This window comes from Lathyrus oleraceus, chromosome 1 (assembly GCF_024323335.1).
Source record: "Lathyrus oleraceus cultivar Zhongwan6 chromosome 1, CAAS_Psat_ZW6_1.0, whole genome shotgun sequence".
Lineage (NCBI taxonomy): Eukaryota > Viridiplantae > Streptophyta > Magnoliopsida > Fabales > Fabaceae > Lathyrus > Lathyrus oleraceus.
This window is the reverse complement of record NC_066579.1, coordinates 439,798,563-439,814,866: the sequence shown is the minus strand read 5'-3', so window position 1 is coordinate 439,814,866 and position 16,304 is coordinate 439,798,563. Positions and strand designations below refer to the sequence as shown.

Below are 16,304 nucleotides of genomic sequence, written 5' to 3'. Positions count from 1 at the left end.
TTTGTGTTTATATCAATTTTATAGTATTAATATAAATTTCAAAATATGATTTTAATTGTGATTTTTTGTTTTGTTTTTAGTAATAAGCAATGGAAATATATTTCAAAAGAAAATCAACAAAAAAACATGTAGTGTATCCATTGGTATATTTGATTTTAAAGTTATCTATCATATTAATGTGGCAACTGCAATCAGGAACGAAGATAGTGCATTGAAAGGATGGGCTCATGCCCCCACCACAATTATCACTTATTCTATATTTAATATTATAAATAAGATATTAACATATTAAATGTATTAAAAATTAGGAAGAAAATTTTATTATGGCCCCCACTTAATAAATTATATTGAATAATTTAGTTCTCACACACATCTATTATTCTACTATATTTAAAATATTCAATTGTTTGTTTTTCTTTTTAAAAAAGTGATTAGTTCTATATAATAAATAAAATAAATGCTTTAAATAAAATTTAAAAAATTTAACTTTTCTTTTTCTATTCCTATTAATTTTCTTTGACTCTTTCCATGGACAAACAAATCACTTTTCGTATTCCTCTTTCTCTTGTTTCTCTTTTTCTTACTGCAAAGTGCATCTCTGTTATCAATTTTTTCTCTATAGTTGATCTTTTAAAACATAAATTTTTTAATTTTAATTTTTATGAATTTACAATTTTATTTTTATTATTATAATAAGAGTACAAATATATTATTACCTTATTGAGCTTGAGATTGTGTTAACTATAGAAAATTTATTTTTAGAGTTTTGTAGTGTTTGTTTTGTGTTTGTATCAATTTTATAGTATTAGTATGAACTTTCTAAATATGATTTTAATTGTGATTTTTTGTTTTGTTTTTAGTAATAAGCAATGGAAAAATATTTCAAAAGAAAATCAACAAAAAATATGTAGTGTATCCATTGGTATATTTGATTTTAAAGTTATCTATGATGTTACTGGTGGCAACTGCAATAGCCGAAAGAGTTTTCTCTGCTATGAATAATATCAAAAATCGAATGTGAAATTGCATGGGTTATGAATGGTTAAATAATTGCTTAGTTTCTTACATTGAGAGAGATTTTTTTTTTATGTTGAAAATTAGAAAATCATTCAATATTTTCATAACATGAAAAACCGTCGAAAACAATTATAATGTGTATTTATATTTTTGAAAAATAAAATGTTATATTTATATTGACCTCGCTACTCAAATTTTCTGGCTTCATCCCTAGAGGTAGGTAACATATATAATATGCAAGAAAGAAGAATAACACACAGAGTTATCCTAGTTTCTCCCACAACTTGATAGTAATCCAGTCTCCTTGTACTTATAAGATATTTTCACTATAATCACACAAAATTACAATTTAGTCAAGCACACAAGCAAGAGACTTCCTTTACTCAAACACACAAGTAAGAGACTTCAATGCTCAAACATAGAAGCAAGAGACTTCCTTTGCTCAAATATACAAGTAATAGACTTTAATGCCCAAGCACACAAGAAAATGATTTATTTTGCTCAATCACACAAGTAAGAGACTTCCTTACTCAAGCACACATGCAAGAGACTTCAAATGCTCAAACACTTAGTATGAGACTTCTAACAATCTATCTAGCAGATAAATGATTGTTGGGAAAATACATTTGATATTCAATCAAAATTGTATAAAGAATACATAAAAAATAAACTCTTTACGACTTAGAGATTTCTAAGATATACAAGGATAAGAAATCCTAAGTTTCAACTTGTGCTTTGCTTTGATAGAGTAACTTCTCTTTTGATGTCAATTAGTGTTTATTGGTGTATTTATCTTCAAGTCTTTTAGATCCTTAAATAGAGAAGAAAAGGAGTCATTGAAGATTCAACATAGTAGAGTTTCAAAAGAGACGTTGGGATGTTTCACCAAATTATCATGTTAGGTGAAGGCTAGTTTGAAAACCCTTTGTATCCCGACATACTTTATGAATAAAATAGAGATTAGGTCTTCACGTGACAAAGTATGTTTCGAGATGAACATTCAACTATCAGTGTCACCTTGGTCCTTGTGCTTTGATTGACCCGGGTTCTGATAATCATAAGCAAGGTTCTCCAAATTCTGGTCTTTAGAGGCTAATTCCTTTATACTCTGATCTTCGAACGTTGACCTCTTCAGAAGTTGACTTCTTCAGAGTCTGGTCTCCAACTTCTAATCCATTAGATTTTGATCTTTAAGCTTCTCGTTGAATGTCCATAGTCAGAACCAATACTTGGATTCTATATGAAATTTTAGTCTATGATCCTGCACACTTGAAAAAATATTATTATACCAAATTATTATTTAAATACTTTGTTATCATCAAAACACAAGGAATATGAGACAAATCATTTTTTTTCAATAGAGGACACTACACTCATAGTAACCTTAACACTGTTAATATAAGCGTCTGCTTGTAACCTAGCAACGTCGACCATCATCAGGGCCTCTCACCTCACGTGAGATGATCCCCTAAACAACCTCAAAAACCACAGTATATGGCTACTCGCCGACATGAGCTAGCTATCACCCCCCAATGTGTAATATACCTATTAGGGCCTCAGAGTCTCCTTTACCTCGCAGCGAGAAGACACACACACACACCATATAATTTTTGGAAAGTACAAACATCGTCCAAATGAAAGACGAAAGGAGGATGTCTCATTATGCCATCACTCAACAAATACGGACACTGGTGGAACGTCGAGCATGGTCAATGAATAGTCCACCAAAGAAAGCAGACCAACAACAACAACAATCTCTCTGACCTCATAAAGCCTTTGGACATCAAATAATTTCTTCAACTTTCCCTCATGGATGAACACCTTCAACGATAGGCGGTCCTATAACAATTAAAGTTCAAACCCTTAGTTGTTTTCAAGTAAACAATAATAAATAAATAAAAACTTAAAATAAAATATTTATACCTCTTCTTGCCATAGTTTGAATGCCACATGATCTTCATACGCGATGAATAAGGTATAATTACTAGGACCTCCACGAAAGCCCCCATTTGTGTGCACAGACAACTCCGTATTAGCCTAAGCCATCACCTTTGTCTTAGCTTGATCCTCCACCTCCGCCTCGACCTTAATAACCACCTCTATGTTAGCCTGAGCCTCCACATTCGTGTCAGTATGGGTCTTAACCCGGGTCTTTGTATCATCCTGAGTTGTTGTCTTTACATCGTTAACAATAACAACAAATGGCTTTACATCAAAATATATGCCCCATTCAACTCTACCTCTTCTATGCTGGAGAGTACGGGGTGCATGTGATTGCTCACCCAACCTCCACCTGCAAGAACCTATGGGTATTACTCTATCCGTCAGAATATGCGAATCCTCGATGTCATCTGCCATTCCACGAGAGTTTTCTGCAACTGCTCTCTTAGCTCTGTCAGTCAGTCTAGAAGCAATCGTGTTGTCTTTTCCTCTGGTCCTCACTAAAAAAAAAGAAATATGAACTGACGATTTTTTTAAAATTAAAAAAGAATGGCTTTATCAGAGTTTTTGAAAAACCTAGTTATCAACAACCTCTTTACTAATTTTTTTGAAAAAGATGCTATGTATGTATGCATTTTTACCGAACTTTTCAAAAATATCAATAAAAATGATAGTGATTTATCGGATTTTTAAAAAATTCCGATATAAATTCATGTAATTTATGAAAATTTACTGAATATTTTGAAAATGTCAATAAAAATTCATTGATTTCTAAAAAATGTGATCTAAACATGAAAATGCTTATAAAATTGTAAAGTTTTAACGAAGATAATAAAGTCTAAAAAATTCCAATAATTTGTGAGAGATTCTAAAAATAACTAATCTTATACTCATTTTCTTCCATAACGAGTGACTCGTTTGAAATAAAAAAGTATATCAAAATAAATGACTCATCCCAATTTTCAAGACAACTTTTCTAATTTTACCATTTAACTAATATTAATTTTATCATTCTCAATAGTACTTTAGTAAAAATATTATTATTTCTTTTTTGTTTATTTATTTATTTTTCTTAATCGGTATAAAATAGTAAACGAGGCTATCATTATCAAAGAGAGGGAGTGGGATTTTCACATGTCCGAGGGTATTATAGTCCAAAAATGTTTTTGGAGAGTGGCAGGTTTATTTTTAAGGTGCCAAGAGAAAATCTCCAAATTTACGAACCCATTCGGCCCGTTCTTTCTCCAGCAGTTCACTCTTCCATTTGAACCAGAACCGCTCTCACTGGAACTCAGGCACAGATAAGGAGTACACCACCGCACACGCCGCCCCAGAAAAGGTTCATTCTAATCTCCTATACTCTAAATTTTCGCCACACAAAAACAACATTTCATATTCTACTACTACCCAATTTCACCTCTTAATTACATTTAATTTCATACCGTAATTCTATAAACAATGATAACGGAACAATTCATATAAATGAATCCCCAACCCTAACTTTACTTCAATTCAACAATTACGTAATTTTACCCTAATTTTGTATGTGATTGATCAAGAAATTGAGATGCTGGGAAGAGTGAGGAAGGTTTCAGGCCGGGGAGAACCAGTTGCAGCAAACTATGCATTTGGTCCTTCTGAAGATGATGTAATCATCAAACACCGGCTTCTTACCCGTACAACAACCACTCGAGGTGAACCTCCGTTGAAGAAGCTTCAAAAGAAATTCACCTCGTTCGTTTCCGAGGTAGATAAAGACGAAGATAACTACAATGACTGTGAAAAGCTTGCTAGAGCTTTTTTGCAGGAGCTTACTACATTTGAGATTCCCCTTTTGAAGAGTAAAGCAATTGTTGAGGCTAATGTTAGGGAGAAGGATAATTTCAATGAGTTGAAAGATGAAATGAATCGCCAGATCTTGCAGGCGCAGGTTGATATTGAGGATCATAAGAAGCAATTGGAAGAGAGTAAGGTTGAGAGACGGCATAAGGAGGAGTGTGAGGCTATTAGGAAGTTGATTGCTTTGCAGCCGCCGAGATCTGAGACACAGAAGGTTATAACTGAGTTGGAGAAAGAAATAGCTGCGTTGGATGCTGAGAATACGGCTGGTTCGAGATTGTTGGAGCTTCGGAAGAAGCAGTTTTCACTTTTGTTGCATGTGGTATGTGGTAGACATTTAGTTTGTTTAATTGCTTATAGTATTGCTTGTGTGATTGTTGTATTATTTGCTTATTTGAAAATTGCAATGCAGGAATTTAATCAACTTATCTTTTATGCCTAATTGTTTAACTATCTCTCTTTCGAAATAATGTGCTAATGTAGATACTTAACTCCTGTTAAATTCATTATAGAGATCGGAAGAGTGTGTGCTTAGTTGGGAATACCACTTGAGAGTAGAAAACATTATAGCAAAATCGCACACTATTTTGAAGTAGAGAACGTTCTATTAGAGATATTGTAACAGTATGCAGGTGAAACTTCTAATGTATATGAAAAACTAAGAGCCCGTGTGGTTCTGGAAAATGCTTTCTTATTTCTTTTTTGTTTTCACCCAAAACATAATTCAGTCTAATGAAGCTCAATAGCCATCCAAGTTCAACTGAAACCAACCATAAAAGCAAACATCAAATACTTAAAAACTCAGTGTAGCAGAGATGAAGATGTTGTTTTTGATGTGTGGTAATACTACAAAGGATAAGATTAGAAATGACAATATTAGAGAGAGTGTTGGAGTAGCACCTATAGTAGAAAAGATGGTGAAAAATAGACTTAGGTGATTTGGGCATGTAGAGAGAAGACCTATAGATTTTGTGATAAGAAGGTTAGATTAGATGGAGAGAAGTCCAACAACTAAAGGAAGAGGAAGACCTAGAAAACTATAAGAGAAGTTATTAAGAAAGATCTCGAGATTAACGATTTGGATAAAAGTATGGTCCTGGATAGAAGTAGAACATTATGGCGAAAATTGATCTATGTAGGCGACCCCACTTAGTAGGATAGGACTTGGTTGTTGTTGTTGTAATTTGCATATGAATTGTCCGAGTCAAAGAAGCAAAGATGAAGTAACAGAGAATGTACAAACAATATATAGCAGAATGCAGCCTTAATTATGAATGCCCTGTTAAATTAAGTTGAGAATGGCATAATGCAACCTTAGTTATGAATACCAGTTGAGAAGGGATTTTGGCACAGTTGTTTGTAGACTGAAAATTTTGAAATGCACTTTGGAAGAGGGTAATTTTAACTTACAAAGAGGTATTTCGGCTATTTGATTGTGATCTGCATTCACCTTTTTGAATCATCTTAAATGTTTTTAGATTATTAAAACTGGTGATTGGGCTGAAAATTGTCAAACCAAGTAATCATATGAATACATTCATAGGCCTGGAATACTGGAGTAGAGAAATTATGACTTGTGACCTTTTAATTTATTGCTTGAAATGGTTAAGCGACTTACAAGGTTCTTGTCAAATTCTATAATATACACCGACTGTAAATTGCATCCTTCTATAATTATTTCTCCGAAGTTTTTTTTTTACTCAGGACATGAGTGTGAATGATACTAGCTCCCTAATTTTGCTAGATGATGAATTGTGGACATGTGAATGATATTGATATTGATTATATATTATGTATCTTTTACTTGTCATGTCACATAAACTTGGTCTTCCAGTATTTTCTGTTTTTCATTGGCTATGTTATGAACTGGGAATATCATAATGCCAAATTCTCAACAGGCGGCGTCCTTTATTTATTAATTCTCATATTTTTGTCTATGTAAACATTGATGTCAATATTTAATTTCCTTAATTTTCTTGCAGGTGGATGAGTTGCAGAATACAATAGAGGAAGACCAAAAGAGTCTAATGGAGGAGATGAGAATAGCAACCGAGGAGCTTAAGAATGGGATAGAGGACACAAGTGGGGGGTCGGAAGCAATGGCAGTTGATCAGTAACTAAATTGAAAGTCTCACTGTTGTAGCATCTCTTACTTACACTTTGTTCTTGGTGTTTTTCTACCGTGGTTAGGAACCACGAACCATATATGTAAATGAAATGTCAATGTTATTGTGATAGACTTTAGAACTTTGTAACATTTGCATTTTGATTGGAGTTTTCTATGAATTTTTGAGGTACTATATATTCAACATGATAACTATGCCTCTTAGGATATAATGCATGAGGGTGGGTTCTAGTTAGGTCATGATTTGGGAACTTAGCCTCTTAGGATGATTCATGAGAGTTGGGATTTTGATTCTTGACAAATTCATGCTTTTGTGTTCTTATGGGCCTGATTAACATGATAACTATGTGTATTGCAATTCTTGATACATGATGATAAAAGATAAGTTTATGAACCTTGATGCATATTGATCATTGGCTGCATATATGTTTATGTTGATCAATGTGAGTTCTCTTCTGACATGCAGAAGCTATGGAGATGCATGTATGAATTGCTAGGGTAAAGAACAATGGGATTAATCAATTGTTGTGTGAACTCTTTGTGGAATTGATTTTATTAGACTTGTCGTAGCATGGATTATTGGCTGTGGTCTGGTAGTGTTGAGGTTTGATGCAGGTAAACTTGGGTCAAGTGTGTGAAAAACACATAAAGCTGAAAGATAATTTCTTAAAACATCTTAGATCTTTCTAATGTACTACATGAACTTTTACAATTGTCCTCCGGTTTCGAAAATGCATTTTCGGACGCACCTCTTGCACACTCAAGTAAGGCGATTCTGAGAGGCGTTCTATATATTTTTATTTCGGAGATGCGTCTATGGAATATTTTAAGAAAGACCTTAATTATTTAACAGTTCAGTAGATATTCTAGAGACGCATCTCCGAAATTATGGGCGATATTTTGAAATTTACATCGCTTTTGCATGTCAGATATTTTCGAAGATGCATCTCTGGAAATATCTGATAAAAGAACCATTCATTGACGAGATATCGATTTTTATGCACAAATATATTGATGAGATGCCGATAATTGCCAAATATATTGAGCGGATCGTCAATGTTGTGGGGGATGGTAATTGCGGTTACCGAGCCGTTTCGACTTTACTCGGTAAATGAGAAGATGGTCATACACTTGTCCGACATCAACTTATCCAAGAGTTGGAGATGCATAAAGAATCATACACACGGTTGTACGGAAAGAAAGAAAAATTCGATGCGGTTTATGAGTCTCTTGTTCCTTACTTAAGCGGTCTGGCACCAGAGGCAAAATGGATGCGCTTTCCTGAAATGGGTCACCTAATAGCATGTGCATATGATAGAGTTTGTGTTGACCTGACATGCTACGGTTTTTCGAAAATCTTTTTTCCACTACGCACCGCCCAATCCCAAAATCCAAATGATTGTATCATGTGTATCATGTGGCTTTCAAAATTAAATCATTGTGTTCAAGTTTGCTTGAAACCGATATATGCCCTATACCAGTTACATCATCGGAGTGAGCGGCTCATTCAACCACAAAAGTCGAGACTTGGCCAGATCATTTTATAGAAAGGATGCAAGAGTTCAAGAGATTCAACAACATTTAAAAAGAATCAAATGCATACAATTTTAAGGGGGTGCCACTTATAGATTTAACCGGCGACATATGTTTCGATTCGTTTTAATTTCTTGTTTAACCGGACAAATAATTGTATGTAATTAATTGTGTTTCAATATAAATGAAGTGTTATATATTAACTTTTTTTTCATATTCTGTCTTTATGCATTTTTTATCTTCCCCATGACAACATTTGTGTTTTTGTCAATGAAAAAATAGGTTATGTTTTAGTATTCTATTTTGAAACTGGTTCACGACAAGTTCCAGAGATGCATCTTTGGAACAAGATAATAGGGTGCGGTTCCGCAGATATATCTTCGGAATCAAGTCAATTAATGAGTGGTCCATATTGATCTTTTCCTTCTATAAATTTAGGTGCTATTATGTTATATTTCACACAAACTGAAAGTGTCTCAAATGTCACAAATAAACATCTATTGGTATGTCACAAATGTCTCCTTCTCCGGCTCTACACTTGGGCGAACGTTTAAGCTCACCGGTTTCATCTTCCTTGAAGATATCAAAGATGAAATCCATTATCTCTCACCTTACGCAGACAAACGAAGAATTGTGAAGCTCGAGTACCGTTCACCGTCGATTGACAACAGAGGGAAGATTGAGTTAAGAAAATTTGAGCTCAAGAAGCAAACGGATGTTAGGGCTATGTGGAATACGTATTTCCGTTTCGAAACAAAAGTTCCGCTCGAGTTGGAAGCGACACTACAAATATCAGTCGAAGATATTCTGAAGATGTGCAAGCGTCCACCAGGATATCGAAATGTAATATTGTAGTTTGTGTTAAAATCATCATTGTAATGCTTATTTTATGTTATGAATGTCAATTTCATTTTGGAAAATTACTTTTCTATTGATTATGATACTGGTGTGTCTCTCCAGAGATGTAACTACGAAATCATTCCGGAGATGCATCTCCGGAATAAAGTAAATAAAAAAGGCGTAACTCGGAATGGCCTTTGGTGAGTGTGTGTTGGGGTGCGTTCGGAGATGCATCTCCGGAATCAAGGGGCATTTGTGAAAATTCACATGGTGCATTAGAAACATCTAGGGTGCCATAAGAAATTCTCAACTGAAATGACCATGTTGATGGGCACAACACGGGCCGTGTTGCACCCAGAATTCAGGGGGAAATGAGGCGCCAACCAACACAAGTCGTGTCGCCTAACACAACCATGTTGTGTTGTTCCACTGACTTGGCACCTCCAAATACCATTCCAAACCTCTAGTTCACCTCGTTTCGTATCCAAACCCTTAACATACTTATATGGATCAAATATGAATGTGTTGTGCGGAAAAATACTAGTTCAAAATTTATCAACTAATGAGGCACATGATGAGTACTTATGGAATGATGAATAAGTAATGCAAACAAGGTTTTTACTAATTAATTATTTGAGTAATAAGACCAAATAGTGAGGAAACCTTATGTATAATGATTAACCGAGTGTCGTAACGTTTGAGCACAAAGACACACCCTTGTCATTGTGCGGGAGGAATGTTGTGTTACTAATGAAATTAAGGTAGGCTAGTGATGGGGATGCCCAAACTAATTCCTATGCTTAGTTATTGTGTGAGGGGAAGTCGAATAGTGTCTGAGACCCATGTTAGACGAAGGTGGCTTATCTAGAGGAGGGGGGGGGGGGGGGGTTGAATAGATCCCAAGTTAAAAAAAAATTACAAAAATTGTTTTGAAAAATGCAACGGCTAGTGGATGTGACCCGGATCGAATCGTGTAAATCGAACAACTATTGAAAATCCCAGATATGCGTATATAGAATTAAGTTATCATAATGAGAACAAATTGATCAAAATACTTTTAATAACAATCACTTGAATGCTACACTAAAAGTAAAGTATATTTCCAATGACAAAATACATAAAAACGTAATTGAGAAAAATTATCAAACACCTTGTATGAAATCAATCTTGTTTAGAATTCTCTATGGTTTATTTGATTTTGAAATACTAACTACAATCTAATGGATTGTAATCGACACAACAAAACTATTTTCAAAATGTTATAAACAAAAGTTTAACAAAACGTATTGATCGTACAATCTACGAATTCAATAATTTACAAATGAAAATTAAAAGAGAGATAGAGAGATAGAGAGAGTACACAAGGATTTGTTTAGGTAGTTCCCAAATCGGCCTCGCTATGGGTACGTCTGCCCTCAATTCGAACTCGTATTGAGATAATAAAAATTAACCTTACTTTGCAAAAGTAGTTTACAAGAGAAATGTAGCAATACAACCCTAAAAACCCTATATTTGATGTTGATTCTTACACTTTCTCTTTCCTTGATTTAAGCTTGAAAGTCATCCAACAATACCAATTTGATCCACCGTCTAACGCTAATCCTTTGCAAGAAACCCCGTTCTTCAAAGCTTTCACTCGATCGAATCCAAATTGTGAATTGTTGTCACTCAATATTTACCAAGATAATCCACCGTCTCATGCTACTCGATTGCAAGAAACCCCATTTTTCAAAGTTTTCACTCGATCAAATCCAACTTGCATAATCTTGTCTAAAACCTTCAAATCACCAATTGATCTTGAAGGAAAACCCTAACTTGGTTTTCTCACTTGAAACCTCCAAATATTCTCAACCCAATTTATAATCCAACAACCTAAATTAGACGTTATCAACTCTGATTCTAGATGGCACCCAAACAAAAAATGATTATGTGTAATTTGTTTGTGTGTAGGCATATAACATAGGTTGAAGATGAAGAGAACTCTTTGTATATTCCTGGTTTCATATAGGTTTTCTCAACAAATGAAAATGATGCATGTATAAGGTATATATATATATATATATATATATATATATATATATATATATATATATATATATATATATATATATATATATATATATATAAGTTGGAGGCAAAAAAGAATGCAAGAGGTTTAGAAAAATTGAAAATTTTTGAAGATTTTTAATGTATGTTCTGACCTATGTAAGTCATGTGTCGACCTGTATAGGTCATATGTCGACTCATAGAAGACAATTTTCTTTTGTGTGTCGACCTTAAATCCCTCTACATGTGGCACATCAAACAGAAGCTACATGCTTTGAAATTGAACTACATGTGTCGACTTATAACTCGTATGTGCCGACTCATAATAGAATTTTTTCTTTTATGTGTCAACCTGAAACACTTTATGTGTCGACTCATGCATTACAGAAGCAACAATATTTAAAAATGACCCACATGTATCGGCTCATAGAATGTATATGTCAACACATAAACCTGTTTTTTGTGAGTGCAACTTTCCATTAAATGTATTTTGCATGATGTCAAAACTAGGATACTTTAGTGTTAATGTATATTTGATGGTATCCTCTGATTCTCAACGTGCATCTTAGAATTAGGAAGCATAAAAGCATTTGGAAACAAGATGGAAAAGGTTTCATGCATCAATTTTATTTTAATGAAAAATTAACCTATAGGTCGACACATAGAAGAAAAAAATTTATGTGTCGACACATCTATTTTATAGGTCGACTCATATATTTCATTATTAAAGCCTGTAGACTCTATTAGATGTGCCACATATACAAGTCGATACATGACCTTTACAGGTCGACGCATGACCTGTACAAGTCGGCACATGTGTTTAGTAGGTCGGCTCATGGTTTTCACAAGCCAGGCGGCTCATGCAACAAAATTTTCCAAAAATTCATAATTTTTTTCAAATCTTTTGCATTACTTTTGCCTCCAAACATGCATGCATATAAATACTTCACACATGCATCATTTCTAGTTGGACTTCTAGAGAATAAAACCTATACGAAACCAGGATTTCAAAGCATTCTCACCATCTTCAACCTCATTCTATGGATACGCACAAACAAACTACACATAATCATCCTTTATTTGGGTGCCATATAGAATTAGCATTAATAACATATAATTTAGGTTTATTATATTGTAAATTGAGTTTAGATCTTTAAAGATTTCAAATCAGAAAACCGAGTTGGGGTTTTCCTTCAAGATCGTTTAGAATTTGAAGGTTTTGGACAAAATTACACAATTCGGATCCGATCGAGTGAAATCTTTGAAGAACACAAGGTTTGTGCAAAGGAGTAACGCGGGAAAATGGACCACATTGATAAATCTTAGGTTACAACAATTGTATATTTTGGATTCGATTAAGTGAAAGCTTTGAAGAACAATGAGTTTCTTGCAAAGGAGTAGCGTGAGACGATGAATCAAAACGGCATTGTTTGGTTACTTAATCAAGCTTTAATCAAGGGAAGAAAAGATGTCAAAATCAACATCAAACTTATGTTTTGTAGGATTGGATTGCTATATCTCTTTTGTATACATACATTTGCAAAGTAAGGTTAATTTTATTATCTCAATTCGAGTTTGAATTGAGGGAATACGTACCCATAGCGAGGTCTATTGGGGAACTTCCTAAACAAATCCTTGTGTACTCTCTCTCTCTCTCTCTATATATATATATATATATATATATATATATATATATATATTATTTTGGTTTGCAAATTATTGATTTCATCAATAGTGCGATCAATTTGTTTGGATAATATTTTTGATTACATTTTGAAATTAGTGTTGTTGAGTTGATTACAATTCCTTAGGTTGTGATTGGGTTTTAAGATCAACAATACCACATAAAATTCCAAACAATATCAATTGTGCACTAGGTATTCGAAAAATTGTCTCAATTGATTTTTTTGTGAATTATCATTGGAAGTAGACTATCCTTGTTGCTTTTCATTCAACTAATTAAGATTAATTGTGTTTGGTCAATCTGTGATTCATTATCATACCATGATTACTGTTGCGCATATCCAAGCTTTTTGATAGCGGGTTCGGTTAGACAATTTTGATTCGGGATACTTCCGCTTGCTTTCATGCGTCATAATTTTTCAAAACTATTTTTTGTCAAAGTTTTTAACTTGTGATTCATTCACCCCCTCTAGATCTAAGTCTATCATCTAACAAGTGGTATCACGAGCTCTAGTTTTTTCCGTGCTTAAATATTTACTTATTAGAAAATAGCTACCGAACCTAAAGGGATGTACAATAGAGAACCAATTTTCACCGGCAAAAATTATGGATATTGAAAATCTTGTATGCGTATCCATATCAACTCGATTTATAAGGGTGTATGGGACGTCATCATTAATGGTCCTAATGAAATTGCAATGACCAATGGTGAAGGCGTCGTCGTACAAAAACCATAAAATCAATGGAATGATAGTGATAAGAAATTATGATCATATGATTGGAAAACACAAAACATTCTCATATCCACACTCGGTGTTGATGAATTTTATCGTGTTTCCCATTGTGAAACAGCCAAATCTATATGGGACGCATTAGAAGTTGCCCATGAGGGAACTAATGAGGTCAAACAAGCTAGGATCAATACATTGAATCAAGAGTTTTAACTCTTTCATATGAAGCATGGAGAAACCATTGCCGACATGCAAAAAAGGTTCACATATCTTATTAACCGGTTGAATGCTCTAGGTAAGCCTATTTCCAATGATATTGATACTAATAAAGTTTTGAGGTGTCTTAATAGGGAATGGAAACCCAAGGTTACCGTAATCAAAGAGGCAAATGATCTTAGAACACTTGATCTCACTACTTTGTTTGGCATATTGGAAGAACACGAGCAGGAACTCACTTGCTTGGAAAACATGAAAAGAGCATGAGAAGAAGGTAAAGAAGGAGAAAGGTAAAGACAAATATGAAGATAAAAAGTCTATTGCTCTAAAGACTTCAAGCTCAAATTCCTCACATAATGAGCAAAGTGATTGTGAAACAAGAGATGACAAGAACTCAAATGATGAAGATATGAGATTGTTTGTCAAAAGATACCAAAGGTATATAAGAAAAAATAGAGTCAAGCAATATGACAAGAACCTAACCAAGTTTAGAAGGCTATCTAAATCTTCAAAGAAAGATGAGAATAAGAAAGGTAAACTTAGAAGGTATTGCTACAATTATGGAGAAGTTGGTCATTATAGACCGAAATATCCTATGATTAAGAAAGACATATAGAGAGACCATAACAAGAAATCTAGCAAGTCTAGAAGAGCCTATGTTACTTGGGAGAGTGCAAGTGATTAAATCTCAACTTCAAGTGTCTAATCGATCCAAATTTGCCCAATTCCAAATAGAAAGAAGAAGAAGAATTTAAGTATTTCTAATCTTGAATCTATTAATGAGTTATCTTATTCTCAATTACAATTTGAAAATCTTCATAGAGAAGCCTTAAATGCTTTTAAGAAGTTAGCTTGACACGAAATAATCTTTTTACATTTAGAAGCTAAAGTTTTAGAATCCGAAAATAAGATGGAAGCTATTAAGAAAATTGTGATACATATTCAAAATGACAAGAATGAGGATGAAAAACCTTCAAGGTTTGATTGTGAATCTTGTCATGATTGGAAAAAAGAGATGAATACTCTTCAAGTAAAATTGGACAAAGCCTTACAACCAAATATTGCATTTTCTATTGATCCATCAAAGTTTGAAAGGTCTTTGAACAATTCATATAAAAAGCATAAATATGGTAAAAGGGACTAAAATATCAAAAGTACATCTCATCACAACTTATCTTGACATTATTGTTGCAAGAAAGGTCATACTATTGAAAAATGTAAGTTTAGGAAGCTTTTTGTTACTAAAGGAGCTTTTCAATGATTTCCCAAATGCAAACTTGTTTTCTCTCACCCCCAAGGCCCCAATGAAGATTGGGTACCTAGAATTTGTTGTTGATTTTACAGGATAAATGTCTTGTGTCTATGAAGAGAATATGAGATCTAGTTTATGGATGCTCAAGACATGTGATGTTACATCTCCCTATTTTGTTGACTTTGTGGCAAGGAAGAAGGGTTATATGACCAAAAGGAATCAACATCTAGTATTCTTTAATTGGTAAAAGTGCGTTGATTATTATAAATGTTTTATCCAAGAAATGTAGGGGTAAGTTTTTTTTTCATGATATAGGTATAGCTTCATAAAACATTCTCAAAGAAACCGAAAAAGGAATTGATCAACCTAAAGCGGTGGAACATGAGAAAGAAGAAGATAACAATTGTGAAAAAGGGAAGGTTGAAACTCCAGCTGCAATGGACAATCTTCTTTTAACTTGGAGAATCTTCAATGGTCATTAAATCAATAATCTTCTTAGATACATTATTAATTACACTTTCAAGTACTTTGACACATAAACAAGTGGTAAGATAATTGTAATCTAAAGAGTTTGTGACACATTTTGCATTTATTCCAACTTTCATTCGAAAGTTCCTTGTGGAATGCATGTGCATCCTCCTTCATTCGTACGGCGGGGTAATATCTTTTCAACTTTCCCTTTGTATGGAAGTTCTTTCTTTTACCTGTTTATTTTTTAAAGGTATATGATTTACTTTGTGTATGATATATGTTATGAGTGCTTACTGCTGAAAATTTCAAGTGATAACCATTGTGTATTTCATTTAAAAATGATTGTAGTGACCTTATCGAAATATTCTCACATGTATGATATATCGTTGAAAGTTTATGCTTGCTCCAAAGAGTACAAGTTTATATCGATGATATCATTTTTGGTTCCACTAACATGCAACTTATCAAGGAGTTTTCTAAGTTTATGCAGGGTGAGTTTGAGATGAGTCTCATGGGGGAGTTGCATTACTTTCCTAGGCTTCAAATCAAGTAACATTGATTTGTTATATCGACTTCAATTTTGCCTGTTACAAATCAGATAGGAAGAGTA

The 16,304-nt window shown here is 33.6% G+C and overlaps 1 protein-coding gene across 1 annotated transcript; it reads left to right on the top strand.

Moving 5' to 3' along the window:
• The first annotated feature begins 4,125 nt into the window (after window positions 1-4,125).
• On the top strand, window positions 4,126-7,083 carry LOC127081121 (THO complex subunit 7A). Its single transcript, XM_051021407.1, has 3 exons — window positions 4,126-4,297; window positions 4,518-5,119; window positions 6,780-7,083. Exons 2-3 carry the CDS (start codon window positions 4,526-4,528, stop codon window positions 6,912-6,914), a joined length of 729 nt encoding a protein of 242 aa, XP_050877364.1. The 5' UTR covers window positions 4,126-4,297; window positions 4,518-4,525; the 3' UTR covers window positions 6,915-7,083.
• The last annotated feature ends 9,221 nt before the right edge of the window (window positions 7,084-16,304 follow it).